Source organism: Coregonus clupeaformis, chromosome 3 (assembly GCF_020615455.1).
Source record: "Coregonus clupeaformis isolate EN_2021a chromosome 3, ASM2061545v1, whole genome shotgun sequence".
NCBI lineage: Eukaryota > Metazoa > Chordata > Actinopteri > Salmoniformes > Salmonidae > Coregonus > Coregonus clupeaformis.
The window spans coordinates 30949494-30974856 of NC_059194.1; the positions used below are offsets into that span (position 1 = coordinate 30949494).

At 44.1% G+C, this 25363-nt stretch overlaps 1 protein-coding gene across 1 annotated transcript in view; it reads left to right on the forward strand.

Moving 5' to 3' along the window:
* Window positions 1-25363, forward strand: part of LOC121544674 (A disintegrin and metalloproteinase with thrombospondin motifs 2-like) — a 202993-nt gene that overhangs the window by 164075 nt on the left and 13555 nt on the right. Inside the window, exons 5-9 of the mRNA XM_045206588.1 lie at window positions 15705-15788; window positions 22628-22784; window positions 23942-24047; window positions 24616-24759; window positions 25160-25292. Of these exons, the coding sequence (XP_045062523.1) occupies window positions 15705-15788; window positions 22628-22784; window positions 23942-24047; window positions 24616-24759; window positions 25160-25292 (624 nt within the window). The remainder of the gene's footprint in view (window positions 1-15704; window positions 15789-22627; window positions 22785-23941; window positions 24048-24615; window positions 24760-25159; window positions 25293-25363) is intronic.

Consider the following 25363-nt stretch of genomic DNA (forward strand, 5'->3'; position numbering starts at 1 on the left):
AACAAGGTCGCTATGAAGGTATGACAATCTGGATACCGCCCAAGCCTACTTTGCTCACTTTAGGATCGTCTTGTTCTCTCTCTGGAGAGAGATGGACATACAGTCTTAAAATTAAGAACACATTTCCGTCTAAAAAGTGTACTCTGGACTTGGAGCTTTACTTTTTTACAATTAGGTCTCTCTGAGGTTTCTCTATTCATCAAATGAAGTGAAGCAAAGAGGAGCTCAGATTTTTCTCTGGCACAGTAATTCAAAGCCTTGTTCTCCGACATACAATGAAACATCAAATCATTCAATCAAATCAAAAGTTATTTGTCACATGCTTCGTAAACAACAGGTGTAGACTAACATTGAAATGCTTACTTACGGGCCCTTCCCAACAATGCAGAGAGAAAAAAAGAGAAATAATAGAAAAATAAGAAATAAATGCACAATGAGTAACGCTAATGGGGTACTAGTACCTAGTTGATGTGCAGAGGTATGAGGTAATTGAGGTAGATATGTACATACAGGTAGGGATAAAGTGACTTGGCAACAGGATAGATACTAAACAGTAACAGCAGCATATGTGATGAGTTAAAAGAGTGCAAAAAGGGTCAATGCAGATAGTTAAATATTTAACCAATAGCTATCCGGACTAACTATTTAGCAGTCGTATGGCTTGGGGTAGAAGCTGTTCAGGGTGCTGTTGGTTCCAGACTTGGTGCATCGGTACCGCTTGCCGTGCGGTAGCAGAGACAACAGTCTATGACATGAGTAGCTGGAGTCTTTGACAATTTTTAGGGCCTTCCTCTGACACCACCTGGTATAGAGGTCCTGGATGGTAGGGAGCTTGGCCCCAGTGACGTACTGGGCCATACGCACTACCCTCTGTAGCTAAGCGGTTGCCATACCAAGCAGTGATGCAGCCAGTCAAGATGCTCTCAGTGGTGCAGCTGGTTAACTTTTTGAGGATCTGAGGGCCCATGCTGAATCTTTTCAGCCTCCTGAAGGGGGAGAGGTGTTGTCGTGCCCTCTTTACGACTGTGTTGATGTGTGTGTACCATGATAATTCTTTAGTGATGTGAACACGGAGGAACTTGAAGCTCTTGATCTACTCCACGTCCCGTCGATGTGGATGGGGGCGTGCTCGGCCCTCCATTTCCTGTAGTCCACGATCAGCTCCTTTGTCTTGCTGACGTGGAGGGAGAGGTTGTTGTCCTGGCAAAAGTCTGTCAGGTCTCTGACCTCCTCCCTGTAGGCTGTCTCATCATTGCTGGTCATCAGGCCTACCGTCGTGCCGTTTGCAAAACGTAATGATGGTGTTGGAGTCGTGAGTGAACAGAGAGTACAGGAGGGGACTAAACACGCACCCCTGAGGGGCTCCCGTGTTGCGGGTCAGCTTGACCGATGTGTTGTTGCCTACCCTCACCACCTGGGGCATCCCGTCAGGAAGTCCTGGATTCAGTAGCAGAGGGAGGTGTTTAATCCCTTCCTAAAACTTTTATCTGGGCCTGTATTCATAATGCCTCTCAGACTAGGAGTGCTGAGCTAGGATCAGTTTAGTCTTTTACATCATATTGAATGAAATGACATGGACAAGGTTGACCTGATCCTAGATCAGCACTCCTACTGTGATGCTTTATGGATATGGCCCTGTTCTCTCTCCAGATTGATGTGTTGCTTCTTTACGAGCTGCTAGGTTCACCCCAGGGCAGGCTCAGTCAGAGAGGAATACCAGAGGCATGCAGAAAATAAGCTTTCTTTCTCTCCTCGTCATTGTCCAAAGCTGCCAGGGTGAGATCATGGAGGCTGTCTCAGAGCAGTGTGCGTTATCTTATCTTGTGTTGTCTGTGTCTGTGTGTGTGTGTGTGTGTGTGTGTGCCGTGCCTTCAGAAAGTATTCACACCCCTTTACTTTTTCCACATTTTGTTACAGCCCGAATTTTAAATGGGCTAAATTGAGATTTTGTGTCACTGATCTACGCACAATACCCCATAATGTCAAAGTGGAATTTTGTTTGTAGAAAATGTTTTAAATGAATCAAAAATGAAAAGCTGAAATGTCTTGAATCAATAAGTATTCAACCCCTTTGCTATGGCAAGCCTAAATAAGTTCAGAAGTAAAAATGTCCTTAACAAATCACATAAGTTGAATGGACACATTCTGTGTTCAATAATAGCGGTTAACATGACTACCCCATCTCTGTACCACACACATATAATTATCTGTAAGGTCCCTCAATCGAGTAGTGAATTTCAAGCACAGATTCAACCCGAAACATCAGGGAGGTTTTTCAATGCCTCGCAAAGAAGGGCACCGATTGGTAGATATGTAAAAATAAGAAAAGCGGATGCTGAATATCCCTTAGGGCATGGTGCAGTTATTAATTAGGCATTGGATGGTGTATCAATACACCTAGTCACTACAAGGATACAGTCGTCCTTCCTAACTCAGTTGCCGGAGAGGAAGGAAACAGCTCAGGAATTTCACCATGAGGCCAATGCTGATTTTAAAACAGTTACAGAGTTGAATGGTTGTGATATGAGAAAACAGAGGATCAACAACATTGTAGTTACTCCACAATACTAACCTAATTGACAGAGTGAAAAGACGGAAGCCTGTAGAGCATAACCATTTTCCAAAACAATAATACTGCAATAAATGTGGCAAATAACTTTACATTTTGTCCTGAATATAAAGCGTTATTTGAAGTATACATCACTGAGTACCACTCTTCATATTTTCAAGCATGGTGGTGGCTGCATTATGTTATTTGTATGCTTGTCATCTGCAAGGACTAGGGAGGTTTTTAGGATAAAAAATACATGGAATACAGCTAAGCACAGGCAAAATCATAGAGGAAAACCTGGTCTTCTTTCCAACAGACACTGGGAGATGAATTAACCTTTCAGCAGGACAATAACCTAAAACACAAGGCCAAATCTACACTGGAGTACTTATTTAATCAAGTTATATGGCTATTTATTTTTATTTTTATTTATTTAAATAAATGTTACAATTAATCTTCCACTTTGACATTACAGAGTATTTTGTGTAGATTTATAACTCAACAAAATGTTGAGGGGTGTGAATACTTACTGAAGGCACTGTATACTTTTCTCCACGTGACTTGAGGCTAACTCACACACCTGTGTGTATTCTATGTTCTCTTCCTCTACCAGGGAAGCCTGAGGGTACACTATACCACACTGTAAAAAAAAGAAAGCATTGTAAAACTTTGGTTTTAGAAGTGGGGGGGATAAACACTCCAAACAGCCTACCCGACCACTCGGAGGCGTCAGCATGGTCCTAAAGCACACCGTTAAAACTGGGGGGGGGGACATAAATGTAATTTCAGAATGTGGGGGGGACATGTCCCCCTCGTCCCCAGTGAAAGTTGCACCCCTGATTGTAAGGCAACCAGCTGCAGTAGGATTGTGAGTTTGCTCAACAACATTTTCACACAAACGTTTTTCGTTGTGAGGTTGCTCAACAATATTTTTGCTGAGCAAACTCACAATCCTATTGCAGCTGGTTGCCTTACAATAGTAGAGTTAGAGTTAGAAAATGTCATTTAATTACCACTTCACAATGATACAATAATTCAAAATACAGATTTTTTTACAACCACATTGTGGACCACTCAAATTAAGTTTGGAGACACTAAAAACAATTATGGTCAAACATGGTACAGGCGTCATCTATAATACACTGAACAAAAATAGAAATGCAACCTGCAACAATTTCAAAGATTTTACTGAGTTACAGTTCATATAAGGAAATCAGTCAATTGAAATAACTTAATTAGGCCCTAATCTATGGATTTCACATGACTGGGAATACAGATATGTAGCGGCGTAGATCAGAAAACCAGTCAGTATCTGGTGTGACCACCATTTGCCTCATGCAGCGCGACACATCTCCTTCGCATAGAGTTGGAATGTTGTCCCTCTCCTCTTCAATGGCTGTGGGAAGTTGCTTGATATAGGCGGGAACTGGAACACGCGGTCGTACACGTCGATCCAGAGCATTCCAAACATGCTCAATGGGTGACATGTCTGGTGAGTATGCAGGCCATGGAAGAACTGGGACATTTTCAGCTTCCAGGAATTGTTTACAGATCCTTGCGACATGGGGCCGTGCATTATCATTTTTTTATCATATTTGTTTTCTTTTTTTTCATACTGGCACCCCGTGGGAATTGAATCCACAACCCTGGCGTTGCAAACGCCATGCTCTATCAACTGAGCTATATCAATGCCGGCCATTACCTCCCCTACCCTGGACGACGCTGGGCCAATTGTGCGCCGCCCGTGTCTCCCGTTCGCAGCCGGCTGCGACAGAGCCTGGATGCGAACTAGGATCTCTTGTGGCACAGCTAGCAATGGGCCTCAGGATCTCGTCAAGGTATCTCTGTGCATTCAAATTGCCATCGATAAAATGCAATTGTGTTCGTTGTCCGTAGCTTATGCCGGCCCATACCATAACCCCAGCGCCACCATGGGGCACTCTGGTCACAAAGTTGACATCAGTAAACCGCTCGCCCACACGGCGCCATGCATGCTGTCTGCCATTTGCCTGGTACAGTTTAAACCAGGATTCATGCCAGTGGCCATCGAAGGTGAGCATTTGCCCATAGAGATCCTATAAAATTTCAATGGATAATACCCACAACCCGATACACAATTCCAGTCCTGTTCGTTTCTGGTGCTCCCAAGTACTTCTGTTGCTCCAGAGGTATATATAATTAATCTGAAAAACCATGCCATGTGAAGCGGAAACCCCTATTCTAACTAGCTTACACAAGGCAAGCATACCAGAGTGACTCAAAGCTATATTGAGCCAGCCAGCTAGCGAGCTAGTTAGTTATCCAGCCAGCCAACCAGCCAGCCAGCCAGCCAGCCAGCTAGCCAGAAAAGTGTGTGTGTGTCTCTCTGTTATCAGTACATTAGCAGGGATGCTCTAGAACCCTGCTAGATGTGAGGTGAACCGCCCCTACGCCCCTTATTCCTGCCTCTCTTCTTCCTGTAGGGGTCAATCTGGGGTCAACTAAAGGTCAGGAAGTCAAGGTGTACATTGAGAGGGAAGGAATGAGAGAAAGAAATGAGAGGAAGGGAAAGAGAGAGAGAGAGACAGAGACAGAGACAGCCAGGGTTCAGAGAGGAGAGGAGGTGGGCGGTCTGTCTGCTGGACATGAAACAGCTCCCACTGCAACCACTTAATCCTGTCTGTGGGGTTCAACTGGAGTGTTACGGTGTGTGTGTGTGTGTCAAATCAAATCAAATTCAAATCACATTTTATTGGTCGCATACACATATTTAGCAGATGTGATTGCGGGTGTAGCGAAATGCTTGTGTTCCTAGCTCCAACAGTGCAGTAATATCTAACAATTCACAACAATACACAATAGAGAACAACAACATGACAGAGAAATGCAAAAGGCCATTGATCTGCTTCTTTAAGTGGTCCATGGGAAAAGAGGAGGAATCGATGGGGCAGCCCTGAACCACCCTCTCTCACACCCGCCCTGCCTCCATCCCTTCTCCTTCTCCGTCCACAAGTCCCAGGACACACACTCACATAATCACACACACACTCACATAATCACACACACACATGGTCAAGGGCAGGAGGACAGGGAGCGTTAGTGCCTGAGTCTCAAACAATATTCCTCCCTAAAATCTGTCCAATCTCCCCGCCCCAGAGAGAGAGAGCTGGAGAGACAGCTAAGGAGAGAGCTAGAGTGAGTGAGAGTGTAAGCAAGCGAGCGATGGAGGGAGGGGGAGGCTATTTCCATTATTCACAAGATGCAGATATTTAGCCTTTCGGTGATATCCATTTTGTGGTAATCTCCTGCATAGAAGTGTCTGCTTATTGATGCTATTGTAGAGGACACTCGGTTTCTCTGTCTAACTGATGGGAGACCTTTACACTGAGACGTAACTGTGATGAGAGAGATGGCTGGATCGTGTTAAAGGCCCAGTGCAGTCAAACATTTTATTTTCCTGTGTTTTATATACACTACCAGGCAAAAGTTTAGACACACCTACTAATTCAAAGGTTTTTCTTAATTTTTTACTATTGTCTACATTGTAGAATAATAGTGAAGACATCAAAACTATGAAATAACAGTAGTAACCAAAAAAGTGTTAAACACTTTTGTCTCCTGAGTGGCGCAGTGGTCTAAGGCACTGCATCGCAGTGCTAGCTGTGCCACTAGAGATCCTTGTTCGAATCCAGGCACTGTCGTAGCCGGCCGTGACCGGGAGACCCAAGGGGCGGCGCACAATTGGCCCAGGGTAGGGGAGGGAATGGCTGGCAGGGATGTAGCTCAGTTGGTAGAGCATGGTGTTTGCAATGCCAGGGTTGTGGGTTTGATTCCCACGGGGGGCCAGTATGTAAAAATAATAATAATGTATGCACTCACTAACTGTAAGTCGCTCTGGATGAGAGTGTCTGCTAAATGACGTAAAATGTAAATTTGACATTCTTCAAATAGCCACCCTTTGCCTTGATGACAGCTTTGCACACTCTTGGCATTCTCTCAACCAGCTTCATGAGGTAGTCACCTGGAATGCATTTCAATTAACAGGTGTGCCTTCTTACAAGTAAATTTGTGGAATTGATTTCCTTCTTAATGCGTTTGAGCCAATCAGTTGTGTTGTGACAAGGTAGGGAGGGTATACAGAAGATAAACCTATTTGGTAAAAGACCAAGTCCATATTATGGCAAGAACAGCTCAAATAAGCAAAGAGAAACGACAGTCCATCATTATTTTAAGACATGAAGGTCAGTAAAAATGAAAAATGTCAAGAACTTTGAAAGTTTCTTCAAGTGCTATGATGAACCGCTATGATGAAACTGGCTCTCATGAGGACCGCCACAGGAATGGAAGACCAAGAGTTACCTCTGCTGCAGAGGATAAGTTCATTAGAGTTACCAGCCTCAGAAATTGCAGCCCAAATAAATGCTTCACAGAGTTCAAGTAACAGACACATCTCAACATCAACTGTTCAGAGGGGACTGTGTGAATCAGGCCTTCATGGTCGAATTGCTGCAAATAAACCACTACCAAAGGACACCAATAATAAGAAGAGACCTGCTTGGGCCAAGAAACACGAGCAATGGACATTAGACCGGTGGACATTTTTCCTTTGGTCTGGAGTCCAAATTGGAGATTTTTGGTTCCAACCGCCGTGTCTTTGTGAGACGCAGTGTGTGTGAACGGATGATCTCCACATGTGTAGATCCCACCGTAAAGCATGGAGGAGGAGGTGTTATGGTGAGGGGGTGCTTTGCTGGTGACACTGTCGGTGAGTTATTTAGAATTCAAGGCACACTTATTTTATTTTTATTTCACCTTTATTTAACCAGGTAAACCAGTTGAGAGCAAGTTCTCATTTACAACTGCGACCTGGCCAAGATAAAGCATAGCAGTGCGATAAAAACAAACACAGAGTTACATATGGGGTAAAACAAAACAAAGTCAAAAATACAACAGAAATACATATAATATACAGTGTGCAAATTTAGCAAGTTATGGAGGTAAGGCAATAAAATAGGCTATAGTGCAAAATAATTACAATTAGTATTAACACTGGAATGATAGATGTGCAAGAGATGATGTGCAAATAGAGATACTGGGGTACAAATGAGCAAAATAGATAACAATATAGGGATGAGGTAGTTGGGCGGGCTAATTTCAGATGGGCTGTGTACAGGTGCAGTGATCGGTAAGGTGCTCTGACAACTGATGCTTAAAGTTAGTGAGGGAGATAAGTGTCTCCAGCTTCAGAGATTTTTGCAATTTGTTCCAGTCATTGGCAGCAGAGAACTGGAAGGAATTGCGGCCAAAGGAGGTGTTGGCTTTGGGGATGACCAGTGAGATATACCCGCTGGAGCGCAGACTACGGGTGGGTGTTGCTATGGTGACCAATGAGCTAAGATAAGGCGGGGATTTGCCTAGCAGTGATTTATAGATGGCCTGGAGCCAGTGGGTTTGGCGACGAATATGTAGTGAGGACCAGCCAACAAGAGCGTACAGGTCACAGTGGTGGGTATTATATGGGGCTTTGGAGACAAAACGGATGGCACTGTGATAGACTACATCCAATTTGCTGAGTAGAGTGTTGGAGGCTATTTTGTAAATGACATCGCCGAAGTCAAGGATCGTAGGATAGTCAGTTTTACGAGGGGCATGTTTGGCAGCATGAGTGAAGGAGGCTTTGTTGCGAAATAGGAAACCGATTCTAGATTTAACTTTGGATTGGAGATTCTTAATGTGAGTCTGGAAGGAGAGTTTACAGTCTAACCAGACACCTAGATATTTGTAGTTGTCCACATACTCTAGGTCAGACCCGTCGAGAGTAGTGATTCTAGTCGGGTGGGCGGGTGCAAGCAGCGTTCGGTTGAAGAGCATGCATTTAGTTTTACTAGTGTTTAAGAGCAGTTGGAGGCTACTGAAGGAGTGTTGTATGGAATTGAAGCTCGTTTGGAGGTTTGTTAACACAGTGTCCAATGAAGGGCCAGATGTATACAAAATGGTGTCGTCTGCGTAGAGGTGGATCTGAGAGTCACCAGCAGCAAGAGCGACGTCAATGATATACACAGAGAAAAGAGTCGGCCCAAGAATTGAACCCTGTGGCACCCCATAGAGACTGCCATAGGTCCAGACAACAGGCCCTCCGATTTGACACATTGAACTCTATCTGAGAAGTAGTTGGTGAACCAGGCGAGGCAGTCATTTGAGAAACCAAGGCTATTTAGTCTGCCAATAAGAATGCGGTGGTTGACAGAGTCGAAAGCCTTGGCCAGGTCAATGAAAACGGCTGCACAGTACTGTCTATTATCGATCGCGGTTATAATATCGTTTAGGACCTTGAGCGTGGCTGAAGTGCACCCATGACCAGCTCGGAAACCGGATTGCATAAGCGGAGAAGGTACGGTGGGATTCGAAATGGTCGTTGATCTGTTTGTTGACTTGGCTTTCAAAAACTTTTGAAAGGCAGGGCAGGATGGATATGGGTCTGTAACAGTTTGGATCTAGAGTGTCACCCCCTTTGAAGAGGGGGGATGACCGCGGCAGCTTTCCAATCTCTGGGGATCTCAGACGTTACGAAAGAGAGGTTGAACAGGCTAGTAATAGGGGTTGCGACAATTTCAGTGGCTAGTTTTAGAAAGAAAGGGTCCAGATTGTCTAGCCCAGATGATTTGTAGGGGTCCAGATTTTGCAGCTCTTTTAGAACATCAGCTGTCTGGATTTGTGTGAAGGAGAAGCGGGGGGCATGGGCAAGTTGCAGCGGAGGGTGCAGAGCTGGTGGCCGGGGTAGTGGTAGCCAGGTGAAAGCATGGCCAGCCGTAGCAAAATGCTTGTTGAAATTCTCGATTATTGTAGATTTATCGGTGGTGATAGTGTTTCCTAGCCTCAGTGCAGTGGGCAGCTGGGAGGAAGTGCTCTTATTTTCCATGGACTTTACAGTGTCCCAAAACTTTTTGGAGTTAGTGCTACAGGATGCAAATTTCTGTTTGAAAAAAGTTAGCCTTTGCTTTCCTAACTGCTTGTGTATATTGGTTCCTAACTTCCCTGAAAAGTTGCATATCGTGGGGGCTATTTGATGCTAATGCAGTACGCCACAGGATGTTTTTGTGCTGGTCAAGGGCAGTCAAGTCTGAGGAGAACCAGGGGCTATATCTGTTCTTAGTTCTGTATTTTTTGAATGGGGCATGTCTATTTAAGATTGAGAGGAAATTACTTTTAAAGAACAACCAGGCATCCTCTACTGACGGAATGAGATCTATATCCATCCAGGATACCTGGGCCAGGTCAATTAGGAAGGCCTGCTCGCTGAAGTGTTTTTGGGAGCGTTTGACAGTGATGAGGGGTGGTCGTTGACCGCCGGACCCGATACGGACGCAGGCAATAAGGCAGTGATCGCTGAGATCCTGGTTGAAGACAGCGGAGGTGTATTTAGAGGGTAAGTTAGTCAGGATGATATCTATGAGGGTACCCATGTTTACGGATTTAGGGTTGTACCTGGTAGGTTCGTTGATAATTTGTGTGAGATTGAGGGCATCTAGTTTAGATTGTAGGATGGCCGGGGTGTTAAGCATATCCCAATTTAGGTCACCAAGCAGTACGAACTCTGAGGATAGATGGGGGGCAATCAATTCACATATGGTGTCCAGGGCACAGCTGGGGGCTGAGGGGGGTCTGTAGCAAGCGGCAACAGTGAGAGATTTATTTCTGGAAAGGTGGATATCACAGTATTCTGCACCGTTACGCCATCCCATCTGGTTTGGGCTTAGTGGGACTATCATTTGTTTTTCGACAGGACAATGACCCAGCACACCTCCAGGCTGTGTAAGGGCTATTTGACCAAGAAGGAGAGTGATGGAGTGTTGCATCAGATGACCTGCCCTCCACAATCCCTCGACCTCAACCCAATTGAGATGGTTTGGGATGAGTTGGACGGCAGAGTGAAGGAAAATAAGCTAGCAAGTGCTCAGCATATGTGGGAAGACTATTGGAAAAAGCATTCCAGGTGAAGCTAGTTGAGAGAATGCCAAGAGTGTGCAAAGCTGTCATCAAGGCAAAGGGTGGCTATTTGAAGAATCTCAAATATATTTTTATTTGTTTAACACTTTTTTGGTTACTGCATGATTTCGTATGTGTTATTTGATAGTTTTGATGTCTTCACTATTATTCTACAATATGGAAAATAGTAAAAATAAAGAAAAACCCTTGAATCAGTAGGTGTGTCCAAACTTTTGACTGGTACTGTATATTTCTTTCACACTATGAGGTTGGAATAATACTGTGAAATTGTAAACAATTATGATAATTCCCTATTAGTGTAAAACCTGTTTGAAAGACCGCCTGAAATTTCAGTCTGTTTTGGCCTTCATGGTGACATCACCATGTAGTAAGTTAGTTAATAGGCCAATAATAAAGAGAGATCCAAACCTCTCTGCCAATAACAGCTAATTTTCACTTTTCACCTCCCCACTCAAACCACTCCCAGACAATTCTTGCTTGAGAAATTGCTCTTCGCTAAGAAGCTATTTTTGTTTCTTTTTTACTATTTTAATTGAAAACAATCACAGTAATGTACTTCATTGTTACTCAGGAATTATTTGATATTGAGATAAAAATAGCTGCGTTGGACCTTTAATAACCACCTCACCCTCCCTGTCCGTGTGTGTCTGTGCGTGCATGTGTGCGCATGTGTGTGTGTGCGTGCAAGAGGGTGCATGCTTGCGAGTGTGTGTGGCTGATAAAGCTAGCCTGGCCGCGGGGATACTAATGAATGCATGATGTCCGTGTTAAAGGCCTGCATGTTAACAGATAATAATAGTGTGGATGTCAGGTGAGAATGAAACACATCTGTAAGGAGCACACTCTGAACTAACACTGAACTAATACAGCTCTATCAGATACACACTCAGTCACCTAAGGCTGGACCAGGGTTGGAGCGGACATAGCTCTGTCTTAGTGAGCTAGTCAGAGCCATTTCTTTTGTCTTAATACAAGGCTCTGGAGCTAGTGATTGGGCGCACTTAGTGCTAGGCTGAGAACAGATACAATACCAAGTCGTAGCTGGTCCAATCCTAGTTAACAATTTCTTGCCCCTTCTCTCCCTTTCTTTCTTCCCTCTCTCTCCCTCCCTCCTCCCTCCCTCTGTCTTCTAACAGTGTTAAGTGTTGGAGCAGGACCTGGTGATATTTTTTATCTGATAATAATGATTTTGTGCCTGGTCCACCTCTAGTCCTGCATTAGCTACTTAGCTGCGTGTGTGTGAGCGCGAGCATGTGCACACACATGTGCACATGCTCGCGCTCACACACACGCACGTAGGCAAGCACATGAACACACTGTCCAGTCCATATTGTCCACAATAATGAAATCTAGCTTGGCCCTTCACTCTTTCGCAATGTGTCTAAGAGTGTGTGTGTCCAGGCATGAATGTGACAGTAGTGTGTTTTTAAAAGGAGCGCTCAGTGTGGGGTCTCAAAGCAGGACCGCAGGGTTATCGTGTGTTGAACAATGAGTGTGTGTGTGTTTGTGTGTGTCACTATATGATAAGACACGTTTCTGGGTTGAAATTCCAGATCACTTTTCAGAAGTTATTAATGGCATGTCACACATACACGGCTTCGGGCACACCCTGCGTGAACATTGGGAAATGAACAGGTTGGTGTTCAGACATTTACATTTACATCATTTAGCATACGCTCTTATCCAGAGCGACTTACAAATTAGTGCATTCAACTTATGGTAGCCAGTGGGACAACTTGAAGGGGTCTGTAAACCCGGCGTGATCGGGTTGAGAATTCACAAAAACGTACCCGGGAATGAACAGCGTCTCAAGTTTCCTGATGTGTACTGCAGGGAACGTACATCACTCTTCCCCACCGGATTGAAACTCTTGCAAACCTACAATACCAACTCTCCCACCTCATATAAATCCTAGAAAACCTTGCCGTGAGGAAGGCGTCATGGTATGCATACTAGGTGATGAAAATGCTAGCTGGAAAATGCAGGATAATATTATTGCTGATTTGCTACCCCAGCTGCCGTTGTCAACACTCAAACAATCTTTAGGCTGGTTACAAAAGATAGCGTTACTCTGTGTTGTTACTATCAAACATCCACATGCCAAACTATGGTTTCCCATACTGGATAAACTGGTGAAACACATATGCTTCCCTGCAAGGAGCTAGTAACGTTAACGTTAGGCTATGCAATTCTACTTTTCCAAACATTCAAACTCATTTTCACATTATACATTCAGAACAATCTAAAAAACAAATGAGTTGAATTGCATTCTTTACATTCATTTTTATTGACGGAAAAAATGTCAACCATTATACACAAATGAGTAGGCCTAACATTAGCTAGGTAGCTAGCTAGACACATCACAAAATTCAAGTCAAGTCTATTTTTCATATTTTAAATTTAGCAGACGCTCTTATCCAGAGCGACTTACAGTTAGTGAGTGCATACATTTTTCATACTGGCCCCCCGTAGGGAACGAACCCACAACCCTGGCGTTGCAAGCGCCATGCTCTTCCAACTGTGCTACAGGGGACATATGCACAGAATACACTGGCTGGGCAGTATACCGGTATTCATTCATGGACTGGTTTTGATTTTTACTTTACCTTCTATAGCAGCATTTTAATGTTTGATTTTTTACATTCAATATATATATTTTCAAATCATCCGTTTTTATCGCCAGAAAGAACTGCCTTCAGCAGAGGACTAGGGATGGGTCGTTTGTGAACGAACAGCTCTTTTTGAACTGATCTTTTTGGTGAACGTCGGGAACCGAATCGCATCGGTAAAAGAGCTGTTCACATGGCTCCCTTATTTGCATAAAGCTACTACTGCTTTTTGAGCTAAATAAGTTACAAAATAATTATCTAAAGAGGGTAAATCCTCACTGCAGAAACAATAAATAGTGGGGAGATCGCCATCTAACAATTTGGCCAGGTAAAAATGTAGTTGAATGTGCATTTCACGATCTGACATAATGCTAGCCTACTTTTTGGGCTTTACATTGGAGATGTGATATTTTTTTATGGTTCTAGGTAGACTTGTCAGGATTTTGAATGAAGAGCCATTTGGGAGCCAAATGATCCAGCTCTTTTTACGTGAACGGAGCCAAATGAGCCGGCTCACCGAAAAGACTCAGAATGCGCTTCACTGCGGAGAACTGAGGAAGTTTGCTTGCAAGATCAACAAGTTAAAAAAAACTTTGGCCGTAAAGACCCCCAAAAATCAGGCGACTACCTAGTGGCGAAAGTAAGAACTGCAGTCAAATAGGCCAGAATAATAATGCTGAAAGGAAAGTCATTATTATTATTATTATTATTATATTTTTTATAGAGGCATACAAAAAAATATTTACATGACAGTGTGTGAATGATAAATAACTATGCAAATCGAAACCATTGGTCGAGTAACAGAGTAAGGTTACAAAAGAGGATTTTGATTCCTATGCAATGTTCTACGAATAGGACTACTTCACTGTCAGTTTTGTCCTTCTATTATTTTTGGTTTAACAGTAAAATAATCAGAATGGAGAAAGCACATTAAAACCACTTAGAATTCATTTGTTGCCATCCTAGGTCCATTCACTACCTATAAAGCATCATTAGAACTTTTATAATTAAGAAACATCAAATACCGTCATAGCGCCAAAAATGAGAAAATACAGTGATATGATATAGTATTTTGGCCATATTGACCAGCCCTAGATACACATGGTGTACAACCAGGGCTCTTCAAACCTGTTCCTGGAGAGCTAACTTCCTGTAAGTTTTCAATCAAACTCCAGTTGTAACTAACCTGATTCAGTTTATCAACCAGCTAATTATTAGAATCAGATGCACTAGATTAGGGTTGGAGCGAAAACCTACAGGACGGTAGCTCTCCAGGACGAGTGTTGGAGAGCCCTGGTGTACACAATACAATACAATGAAAAGTTTACTTACACATGCAGCGATCTGCAAAGAAATTTCCACTCACCTTAGAAAATACCCGGAAACACCTTTTTTCATGCAGTGTGTGTGTGCAGTGTGTGGGTGTAGTGTGTGGGTGCGTCCATGTGTGCGTGTGTATGTAAATGTCTCATTAGATTGGGGCCCGGGGTGTCAGGGTCACCTGAAAGTCAACTGGCCCTAATTGGGCTGCTGTTGCCGTGGCAACCAGCTGGAAGGGACAGAGTGTGATCTGACCTGCTGGAGGGGCCATGTCACCTCTTTTCCAGGCCGCCGCTCTGACACACACACACACACACACACACACACACACACACACACACACAAGCGTACATACAATCACAGATGTGCACACACACACAGACGTACCATACCTTAACACACTTTCACTTGACCTCTCTCTCACACATGTACAGTACACACCCTCACACAGACAAATGCACACATAATCACACAGAGACACAGAGAGTCACACACACTCCCACACTGTCACTTTCCTTGTCCTCCCACACATTATCTCTGGCTGTGTTATTCTTGGAATGCAGGGAATGAGGAAACGCTGTGGAACATTAAAGAGTAGAAGGACTAGGTCAGACAGACAGACAGAGGCAGACAGACAGACAGGGGCAACCATGTCCCTGAGTTTTTTTGGGGGGTTGTCTAGCAACCAGTTCCTGCTCTCTTTAAGAAAATCTCAAAATGTCAAGGTGATAAAGAGAAGTGAGAAGAACAACTACACTCTTAGAAAAATGGATTCCAAAAAGGTTATTCGGCTGTCCTCATAGGATAACTATTTTTGGTTCCAGGTAAAACTATTTTTGGTTCCAGGTAGAACCATTTTGGGTTCCATGTAGAACCCTCTGTGGAAAGGGTTCTACATGGAACCCAAAACGGTTCTACCTGGAATCAAAAAGGGTTCTTCATAGGGTTCTCCTATGGGGACAGCCAAAGAACCCTTTTAGGTTCTAGATAGCACCTTTTTTTCTAAGAGTGTACCCCTCTGTTCCCTCTCTTTCTCTACCTCCTCTCCTCCCTGTATCTATCTTTATTTTCCCATCACTCATCCTGTCTTTTTCCTCTCATTTTCCTCTCCCTGAAGCTCTCTATCTTCTTTCGTTCCATGTTCTAAGAATAAATCATCTTTCTTTTTCTCCTCAACTCTCTCTCGCTCTTCCTTGTGTGTTGTTACAGTAAATGTCTATGTGTCTTTGTCTGTGCAGGTGAATGAGATTTACCATGACCACACTCTGGGAGCCAGGATCAACGTGGTGCTAGTACGAATCATCATGCTGGGCTATGGGAAGGTAAAATACTGTTTTTGTGAATGTGTGTTAGCCTATATATCATTTTTACAGGTTGTTTTGACCATGGAAAGAAATCCATGTTTTTAATCTACTTCAGGTTTGATTGAGTTGAGCCTCTGTTTTATGAACCTGTTCCTTGAAAGGCTGCAGCCATGTTATATTTTATGGAGCATTTTCTGCAGCCCTACACACACACACACACACACACACACACACACACACACACACACACAACCCTCTCTGCACTCACCGAGGCCTACAGCCTGTTATTCCAGTGGACTGAGCAAAAGAGGAACTAAAAGCATGTGGATCCCAGGGGAGGGTTTTCAAAGTCACACGCCTTCACAGTTCATCACCAAAGCACATAGAAACACTGCCGTTATGCAACTGGCTTTTTCCCTGGTGGGCTGGAGCACGGAATCATGGGAAGTCCAGACAAAGATAAACAATCAATGATAGCCTTCCCTCATTCATAAACAACCAGACAGACTGGCGGATGCTGCTCTGTAATTCTATCATCTATCTATCTTGATTAGATTAGATTAGAAGTTGAAAAGTCACATGTACAGGGTTGCAGGTGTAATTACAGGGTACAGTGGAAATCTTAAGCTCTGAGCTCCAACAATGCATCCCAAAGTGAAATAAAAACTATAAATGTAAATTAAAGAATATGAATCAATATAAATAAAATATATACATATTTTCCAATGGAAAATGTCCATTTGGGCGGGGGGGCAGGAGAGGGAGCAGGTATTTGACTAATTCAGCAGCCTGATGGTCTGGGGGGTAGAAGCTATTGGCCAGTCTTCCAGTTTTTGCCATGATGCTCCTTTACTGCCCGCTTCTTAGTGATGGAAGCAGGGAGAACAGGCCATGGCTTGGGTGGCTGGGGTCCCTAATTATCTTCTTGGCCTTCCTGTGACACCTGGTGTTGTAGGTGTCCTGGAGGGCAGTCAGTGGGCACCAAATGGTGCGTTCTGCAGCGCCCTGCGGTCCGTGGCAGTGGAGCTCTTGATGGTGCTCCTGTAGAACACTATGAGGGCCCTCTGGGACAGACCGCATTTCTTCAGCATCCTGAGGTTGAAGAGTCGCTGTCGTGCCTTTTTCACCATGGTGTCCATTTCAGCTGCTCGGAGATGTGTACGCAGAGGAACTTGAAGTTTTTGACCGTCTCCACAGCGGCCCCTTGGATGGGGGCTTGCCCAGCCTGGTTCCTCCTGAAGTCCACAGTCAGCTCCTTTGTTTTGCTGACATTGAGGGAGAGGTTGTTTACCTGGACCCACGCCATTAGAGTGCCTACCTCCTCCCTGTAGGCCATCTCGTCATTTTTGGTAATCAGGCCTACTGCTGTCGTGTCGTCAGCAAACTTGATGATGGAGTTGGAACTGTGTGAGGCCACGTGGTCGTGGGTATACAGGGAGTACAGGAGGGCACTGAGGACGCACCATTGTGGGGGCCCCGTGTTGAGAATCAGTGTCGAGGAGCTAATGTTGCCTACCTTCACCAGCTGGGGGCGGCCTGTCAGGAAGTCCAGGACCCAGTTGTATAGGGATGAGTTCAGACCCAGGGCTGTGAGCTTTGTGGTGAGCTTAGAGGGCACTATGGTATTGAAGGCCGAGCTGTAGTCGATGAACAGCGTTCTCACATGTGCATTCCTTTTGTCGAGATGGGTGAGGGCAGAGGGCAGTGTGCAGTGCAATGGCGATTGCGTCGTCAGTGGATCTGTCAGGGCGGTAGGCGAATTTGACAGGGTGAGTGTGTCGGGAGGGAGGAGGTGATTTGATCTTTGACTAGCCTCTCAAAGCGCTTCATAATGACGGATGTGAGTGCTATGGGTCGGTAGTCATTCAGTTCAGTTACTTTCCCTTTCTTGGGCACTGGGATGATAGTGGACATGTTGAAGTAGGTCGGGATAGTGGCCTGAGCTAGAGAGAGATAAAGAATGTCAGAAAACACCACATGCTCTGAGGGCTCGGCTAGGGATGCCGTCTGGGCCGGCAGCCTTGCGAGGGTTAACACATTCTATCTATCTATCTATCTATCTACAGTGCATTCGGAAAGTATTCAGACCCCTTGACTTTTTCCACATTTTGTTACAGCCTTATTCTAAAATGGATTAAAATGTTTTTCCCCCCTCATCAATCTACACCCATGATGACAAAGCAAAAACTGGTTTTTAGAAATTGTTGCAAATGTATAAAAAAACAAAAACTGAAATATCACATTTACATAAGTATTCAGACGCTTTACTCAGTACTTTGTTGAAGCACGTTTGGCAGTGATTACATCATCGAGTCTTCTTGGGTATAACGCTACAAGCTTGGCACACCTGTATTTGGTGAGTTTCTCCCATTCTTCTCTGCAGATCCTCTCAAGCTCTGTCAGGTTGGATGGTGAGAGTCGCTGCACAGCTATTTTCAGGTCTCTCTGGAGATGTTCGATCGGGTTCAAGTCTGGGCTCTGGCTGGGCCACTCAACGACATTCAGAGACTTGTCCCGAAGCCACTTCTGCGTTGTCTTGGCTGTGTGCTTAGGGTCGTTGTCCTGTTGGAAGGTGAACCTTCGCCTCAGTCTGAGGTCCTGAGCGCTCTGGAGCAGGTTTTCATCAAGGATCTCTCTGTACTTTGCTCCGTTCATCTTTCCCTCGATCCTGACTAGTCTCCCAGTCCTTGCTGCTGAAAAACATCCCCACTGCATGATGCTGCCACCACCATGCTTCACCGTAGGGATGGTGCCAGGTTTCCTCAAGACGTGACGCTTGGCATTCAGACCAATGAGTTCAATCTTGGTTTCATCAGACCAGAGAATCTTGTTTCTCATGGTCTGAGAGTCCTTTAGGTGCCTTTTGGCAAACTCCAAGCGGACTGTCATGTGCCTTTTACTGAGGAGTGGCTTCCATCTGGCCACTCTACCATAAAGGGCTGATTGGTGGAGTGCTGCAGAGATGGCTGTCCTTCTGGAAGGTTTCTCCCATCTCCACAGAGGAACTCTGAAGCTCTGTCAGAGTCACAATCGGGTTCTTGGTCAACTCCCTGACCAAGGCCCTTCTCCCCCGATTGCTCAGTTTGGCCGGGAAGCCAGCTCTAGGAAGAGTCTTGGTAGTTCCGAACTTCTTCAATTTAAGAATGATGGAGGCCACTGTGTTATTGGGGACCTTCAATGCTGCAGAAATTTTTTGGTACACTTCCCCAGATCTGTGCCTCGACACAATCCTTTCTTGGAGCTCTACGGACAATTCCTTTGACCTAATGGCTTGATTTTTGCTCTGACATGCACTGTCAACAGTGGGACCTTATATAGACAGGTGTGTGCCTTTCCAAATCATGTCCAATCAATTGAATTTACCACAGGTGGACTCCAATCAAGTTGTAGACACATCTGGAAACAGGATGCACCCGAGCTCAATTTTGAGTCTCATAGCAAAGGGTCTTAATACTTATGTAAATAAGGTATTTCAGTTTATTTTTTATTTTTTATGCATTTGCAAAAACATCTAAAAACCTGTTTTCATAATGGGGTATTTTAGAATAAGGCTGTAACGTAACAAAATGTGGAAAAAGGGAAGGGGTCTGAATACTTTCCGAATGCTCTCTATTTACAGTGCCTTCGGAAAGTATTTAGACCCCTTGACTATTTCCACATTTTGTTAGGTTACAGCCTTATTCTAAAATTGATTAAATTGTTTTTCCCCCTCATCAATCTACACACAATACCCCATAATGACAAAGCAAAAACACGTTTTTAGAAATGTTTGCTAATTTTGTATTTTGTATTTCATCCATTTTAGAATAAGGCTGTAACGTAACAACATTTTGAAAAAGTCAAGGGGTCTGAATACTTTCAGAAGGCACTATCTATCTATCTATCTATCTATCTATCTATCTATCTATCTATCTATCTATCTATCTATCTATCTATCTATCTATCTATCTATCTATCTATCTATCTATCTATCTATCTATCTATCTATCTATCTATCTATCTATCTATCTATCTATCTATCTATCTATCTATCTATCTATCTATCTATCTATCTATCCTTCCCTTCGGTTGACACTATCTGGCCAAGCTGCAAATCGGAAGTTCTACAATTTATCTTTTTTTAATTTTAAACCTAACCCTAACCTAACCTAAACCACACTGCTAACCGTATGCCTAACTTTAACCTTTCCTTCTACTCTCCTTTCTCTGTCTCAATGGAAGTTTTCAGAGTACAGACATACAGTGCCTTGCAAAAGTATTCATTCCCCTTGGCGTTTTTCCTATTTTGTTGCATTACAACCTGTAATTTAAATGGATTTTTATTTGGATTTCATGTAATGGACATACACAAAATAGTCCAAATTGGTGTAGTGAAATTAAAAAAATTACTTTATTTTTATTTTTATAAATAAATAAATAACAGAAAAGTTGTGCGTGCATATGTATTCACCCCTTTGCTATGAAGCCCCTAAATAAGATCTGGTGCAACCAATTACCTTCAGAAGCCACATAATTAGTTAAATAAAGTCAACCTGTGTGCAATCTAAGTGTCACATGATCTGTCACATGATCTCAGTATATATACACCTGTTCTGAATGGCCCCAGAGTCTGAAACACCACTAAGAAAGGGGCACCACCAAGTAAGCGGCACCATGAAGACCAAGGAGCTCTTCAAACAGGTCAGGGACAAAGTTGTGGAGAAGTACAGATCAGGGTTGGGTTATAAAAAAATATCAGAAACTTTGAACATCCCACGGAGCACCATTTAAATCCATTATTAAAAAGGAAAGAATATGGCACCACAACAAACCTGCCAAGAGAGGGCCGCCCACCAAAACTCACGGACCAGGCAAGGAGGGCATTCATCAGAATGGCAACAAAGAGACCAAAGATAACCCTGAAAGAGCTGCAAAGCTCCACAGCGGAGATTGGAGTATCTGTCCATATGACCACTTTAAGCCGTACACTCCACAGAGATGGGCTTTACGGAAGAGTGGCCAGAAAAAAGCCATTGCTTAAAGAAAAAAATAAGCAAACACGTTTGGTGTTTGCCAAAAGCCATGTGGGAGACTCCCCAAATATATGGAAGAAGGTATTCTGGTCAGATGAAATTGAGCTTTTTGGCCATCAAGGAAAACACTATGTCTGGCGCAAACCCAACACCTCTCATCACCCCGAGAACACCATCCCCACAGTGAAGCATGGTGGTGGCAGCATCATGCTGTGGGAATGTTTTTCATTGGCAGGGACTGGGAAACTGGTCAGAATTGAAGGAATGATGGATTGCGCTAAATACAGGGAAATTCTTGAGGGAAACTTGTTTCAGTTTTCCAGAGATTTGAGACTGGGACGGAGGTTCACCTTCCAGCAGGACAATGACCCTAAGCATACTGCTAAAGCAACACTAGAGTGGTTTAAGGGGAAATATTTAAATGTATTGGAATGGCCTAGTCAAAGCCCAGACCTCAATCCAATTGAGAATCTGTGGTATGACTTAAGATTGCTGTACACCAGCGGAACCCATCCAACTTGAAGGAGCTGGAGCAGTTTTGCCTTGAATAATGGGCAAAATTCCCAGTGGGTAGATGTGCCAAGCTTATAGAGACATACCCCAAGAGACTTGCAGCTGTAATTGCTGCAAAAGGTGGTTCTACTAAGTATTGATTTTGGGGGGGTGAATAGTTATGCACGTTCAAGTTTTCTGTTTTGTTTTTGTCTTATTTCTTGTTTGTTTCACCCCAAAAATTATTTTGCATCTTCAAAGTGGTAGGCATGTTGTGTAAATCTAATTATACAAACCCCCAAAAATCAATTTTAATTCCAGGTTGTAAGGCAACAAAATAGGAAAAATGCCAAGAAGGGTGAATACTTTTGCAAGCCACTGTACACCCACACACACACACACACACACACACACACTCTTTGACCAGCTCTCGTGGCCCCGCCTCTATCCGCATGCAGCTCAGGCCAAGGCTCTGGCTGTCCATCATCCCCAATTACCTTGGCAACAGAGAAGTGCATGGCCAGCCTACAGATTGGCCGAGTGACCCTGAACACACACATACAAACACACACACAAACACACACACAAACACATACACAGATGTATGTTAGTTCACCACGTACATTGCTTACTCAATAATTTGACCAGAGAGGCGGTCATATGTCTTCACTGCAGGACAGAGAGGCAGAATTGAACTGTACAATGTGTATGTGTGAAAATAGAAAGTGAGGGTGGGGGGGTGGGGGGGGGAGAGAGAGAGAGAAGAAAAAGGAGTGGCTGACACAGTGAGAAAGAACAGGAGAGGTGACGGAGAGAGAGAGAGAGAGAGAGAGAATGTAGGTCTATATGTGGGAGTATGTATTATTTTGGGAAAATGTAACCATTGCATAAGAAATTCATATTTCTGTAAGGATGTATGTTTGGGTTCATATGTAAAAAATAAATTGTTGTGAATTTCACAGAATCAGGAAATGCAGTATTGGATGTAAGAAAAATGACTTTGCAGTAGGAGAATATGTGTACATCTTAAAATGCGTATCGTTTTGTCTAAGGCAAGCATGTAAGTACCCTATAACACCAAAGGTATTTTAGCTCACCTTGGCACCTTGGGGGTCCACCCTGTGGCCGACTGCTACTGCAATACTGACATCTGCTGGACACATCAGGAATAGCATTATACATTTAGAGCCGCTCTTGTCACTGACTGAGCCTGATTGAAGAGACACATGAACTTCTGACTGAACATCTGCTACAATATTTTCTCCTCTGTCCTTTTCTGCTCTGTCTCTGTCTCTCTCTATGTCTCTCTCTCTGTCTCTCTCTCTGTCTCTCTCTCGCTCTCGCTCTCTATAGTCTATGAGTCTGATAGAGTTGGGGAACCCATCTCAGAGTCTGGAGAATGTGTGTCGCTGGGCCTTCCTGCAGCAGAAACAGGACACAGGAGATGCAGAGTACCACGACCACGCTATATTCCTCACACGACAGGAGTTCGGGCCTACCGGCATGCAGGGTAACACACACACACAAACGTCCATATGGTTTTGTTCTGTTGTGTTGTTGCGTATGGTTTAGTGGTGTTTAGTGAAGTCAGAGTGAGAGCAGGCTAGCAGCGTGTCTCGAGGGAGTTCTGTAGCTCTAAAGCAGTGGTCTACAGCAGCCCTTCAGCTGCCCTTGGCTTGAGCCTTGAGCTAGAGAGAAAATCAATACACTACAGCCACAGCCCTGCTAGAAAGAACACAACACGGAGAGACTACAGTCACAGACCTGCAAGAGAGCACAGAGAGAGACTACAGTCACAGACCTGCTAGAGAGCACAGAGAGAGACTACAGCCACAGATCTGCTAGAGAGCACAGAGAGAGACTATAGCCACAGACCTGCAAGAGAGCACAGAGAGAGACTATAGCCACAGACCTGCTAGAGAGCACAGAGAGAGACTATAGTCACAGACCTGCTAGAGAGCACAGAGAGAGACTACAGCCACAGACCTGCAAGAGAGTACAGAGAGAGACTACAGCCACAGACCTGCTAGGGAGAACAGAGAGAGACTATAGCCACAGACCTGCAAGAGAGCACAGAGAGAGACTACAGCCACAGACCTGCTAGAGAGCACAGAGAGAGACTACAGCCACAGACCTGCTAGAGAGCACAGAGAGACTACAGTCACAGACCTGCTAGAGAGCACAGAGAGAGACTACAGCCACAGACCTGCTAGGGAGAACAGAGAGAGACTATAGCCACAGACCTGCTAGAGAGCACAGAGAGAGACTACAGTCACAGACCTGCTAGGGAGAACAGAGAGAGACTATAGCCACAGACCTGCTAGAGAGCACAGAGAGAGACTACAGCCACAGACCTGCTAGGGAGAACAGAGATACTATAGCCACAGACCTGCTAGAGAGAACAGAGAGACTACAGAAACGGACCTGCTAGCCTATAGAGAGAACAGACCAATGAGAGAACGTGACAGAGACTGTATGTACTCTGAGAGAGCCGTACAAGAGACTTGCTACTTGTTCAAATGTGACCACAGTGCTTCATGCAACGTCTCTCTCTCTCTCTCTCTCTCTCTCTCTCTCTCTCTCTCTCTCCATCCATCCATCCATCCATCCATCCATCCATCCATCCATCCATCCATCCATCCATCCCTCGCTCCATCCCTTCTTCAGGTTATGCTCCAGTAACAGGGATGTGTCACCCAGTGAGGAGCTGTACTCTGAACCACGAGGATGGTTTTTCTTCTGCCTTTGTGGTAGCCCACGAGACAGGACATGTGTGAGTACATACACACTACTGATTTTCGGGTCAGCTGTTTGTTCAACTGCACCCTACCACAACCACCCGACTATATGCAAGAAAGTTCAAATCTGAAGCCCGTACCCGACCCACACCCGCAAATATAGAAAATGCATTGGACAGTTCCCTTTTTTTCTCTTGAAAATGTTTTGAACAATTATGTTTTTCTTAAAAATGTCTTCATTTATTTCCTGAATATTTTTCTGCCCAAATTCCCAAAATCATTTGGCGATTGGTGTGTATTTGGTGCGCGTACAATTTGGCGTATATTTGGTCCTAAAGCTTAGGCTTACACACTAATGCCAGATTAAAATAATGAAAGAAAAACCTCAATGTAGCCTATAGATATAAATTGCACAATAATTATAGATTTATAAATTGTTTTAATGCATCGTTTTCTCTTTATTCAACCCGCCCGCCCTTCACACACACACACACACACACACACACACACTTTATATCCACAATGAAACATTAAATTAGATACATATACCTGTCCACATATTGATGAATTCCCCTCTGCCCTCCCCCTTTCTCCTTCCCCCAGGCTGGGTATGGAGCACGATGGCCAGGGGAATCGCTGTGGAGACGAGGTGCACATGGGGAGCATCATGGCCCCGTTGGTTCAAGCTGCCTTCCACCGCTTCCATTGGTCACGCTGTAGCCAGCAGGAGCTAGGACGATACCTACAGTGAGTCTAGCACACACCTACTGTATACATACACAAACGCACGCAGGCACTCAAGCATGCACACACACACGCACATAAACACACTTACACACATTACAACTTGTTTAAATTCCTTTTCACCAGAACTGAATGACTCCAACATCAAACAAACAAACAAACGGAACTCCACTTTAATAGGGCTGTCAGTGTTCACATCATACAGAGCTTTTATTAACAACTATTTATCCCATATAAAAACTAATGCAGCCTGAAGAAGGGTCCTAAACTGAAATTATTCGATTGTTCCAAACAACAAATATAAAAACTGAATCGCGGCACTCTGTTTTTATTCACTGAATATAAAACCTGAAATTAATATGACAGCACTGTTAGCTCACAATGTCTCTTTTGACTCCCCCAGATCCTACGAATGTCTTCGTGATGACCCCTACGAACATAACTGGCCGTCCCTGCCCAGACTTCCTGGTCTGCACTACTCCATGAACGAACAGTGTCGCTTCGACTTCGGCGTGGGCTACATGATGTGTACCGCGGTAAGAACTCCCCAAAGGAACAAGTGGTATACTAACATATTTACTAACTACTGCTAATACCAATATATACG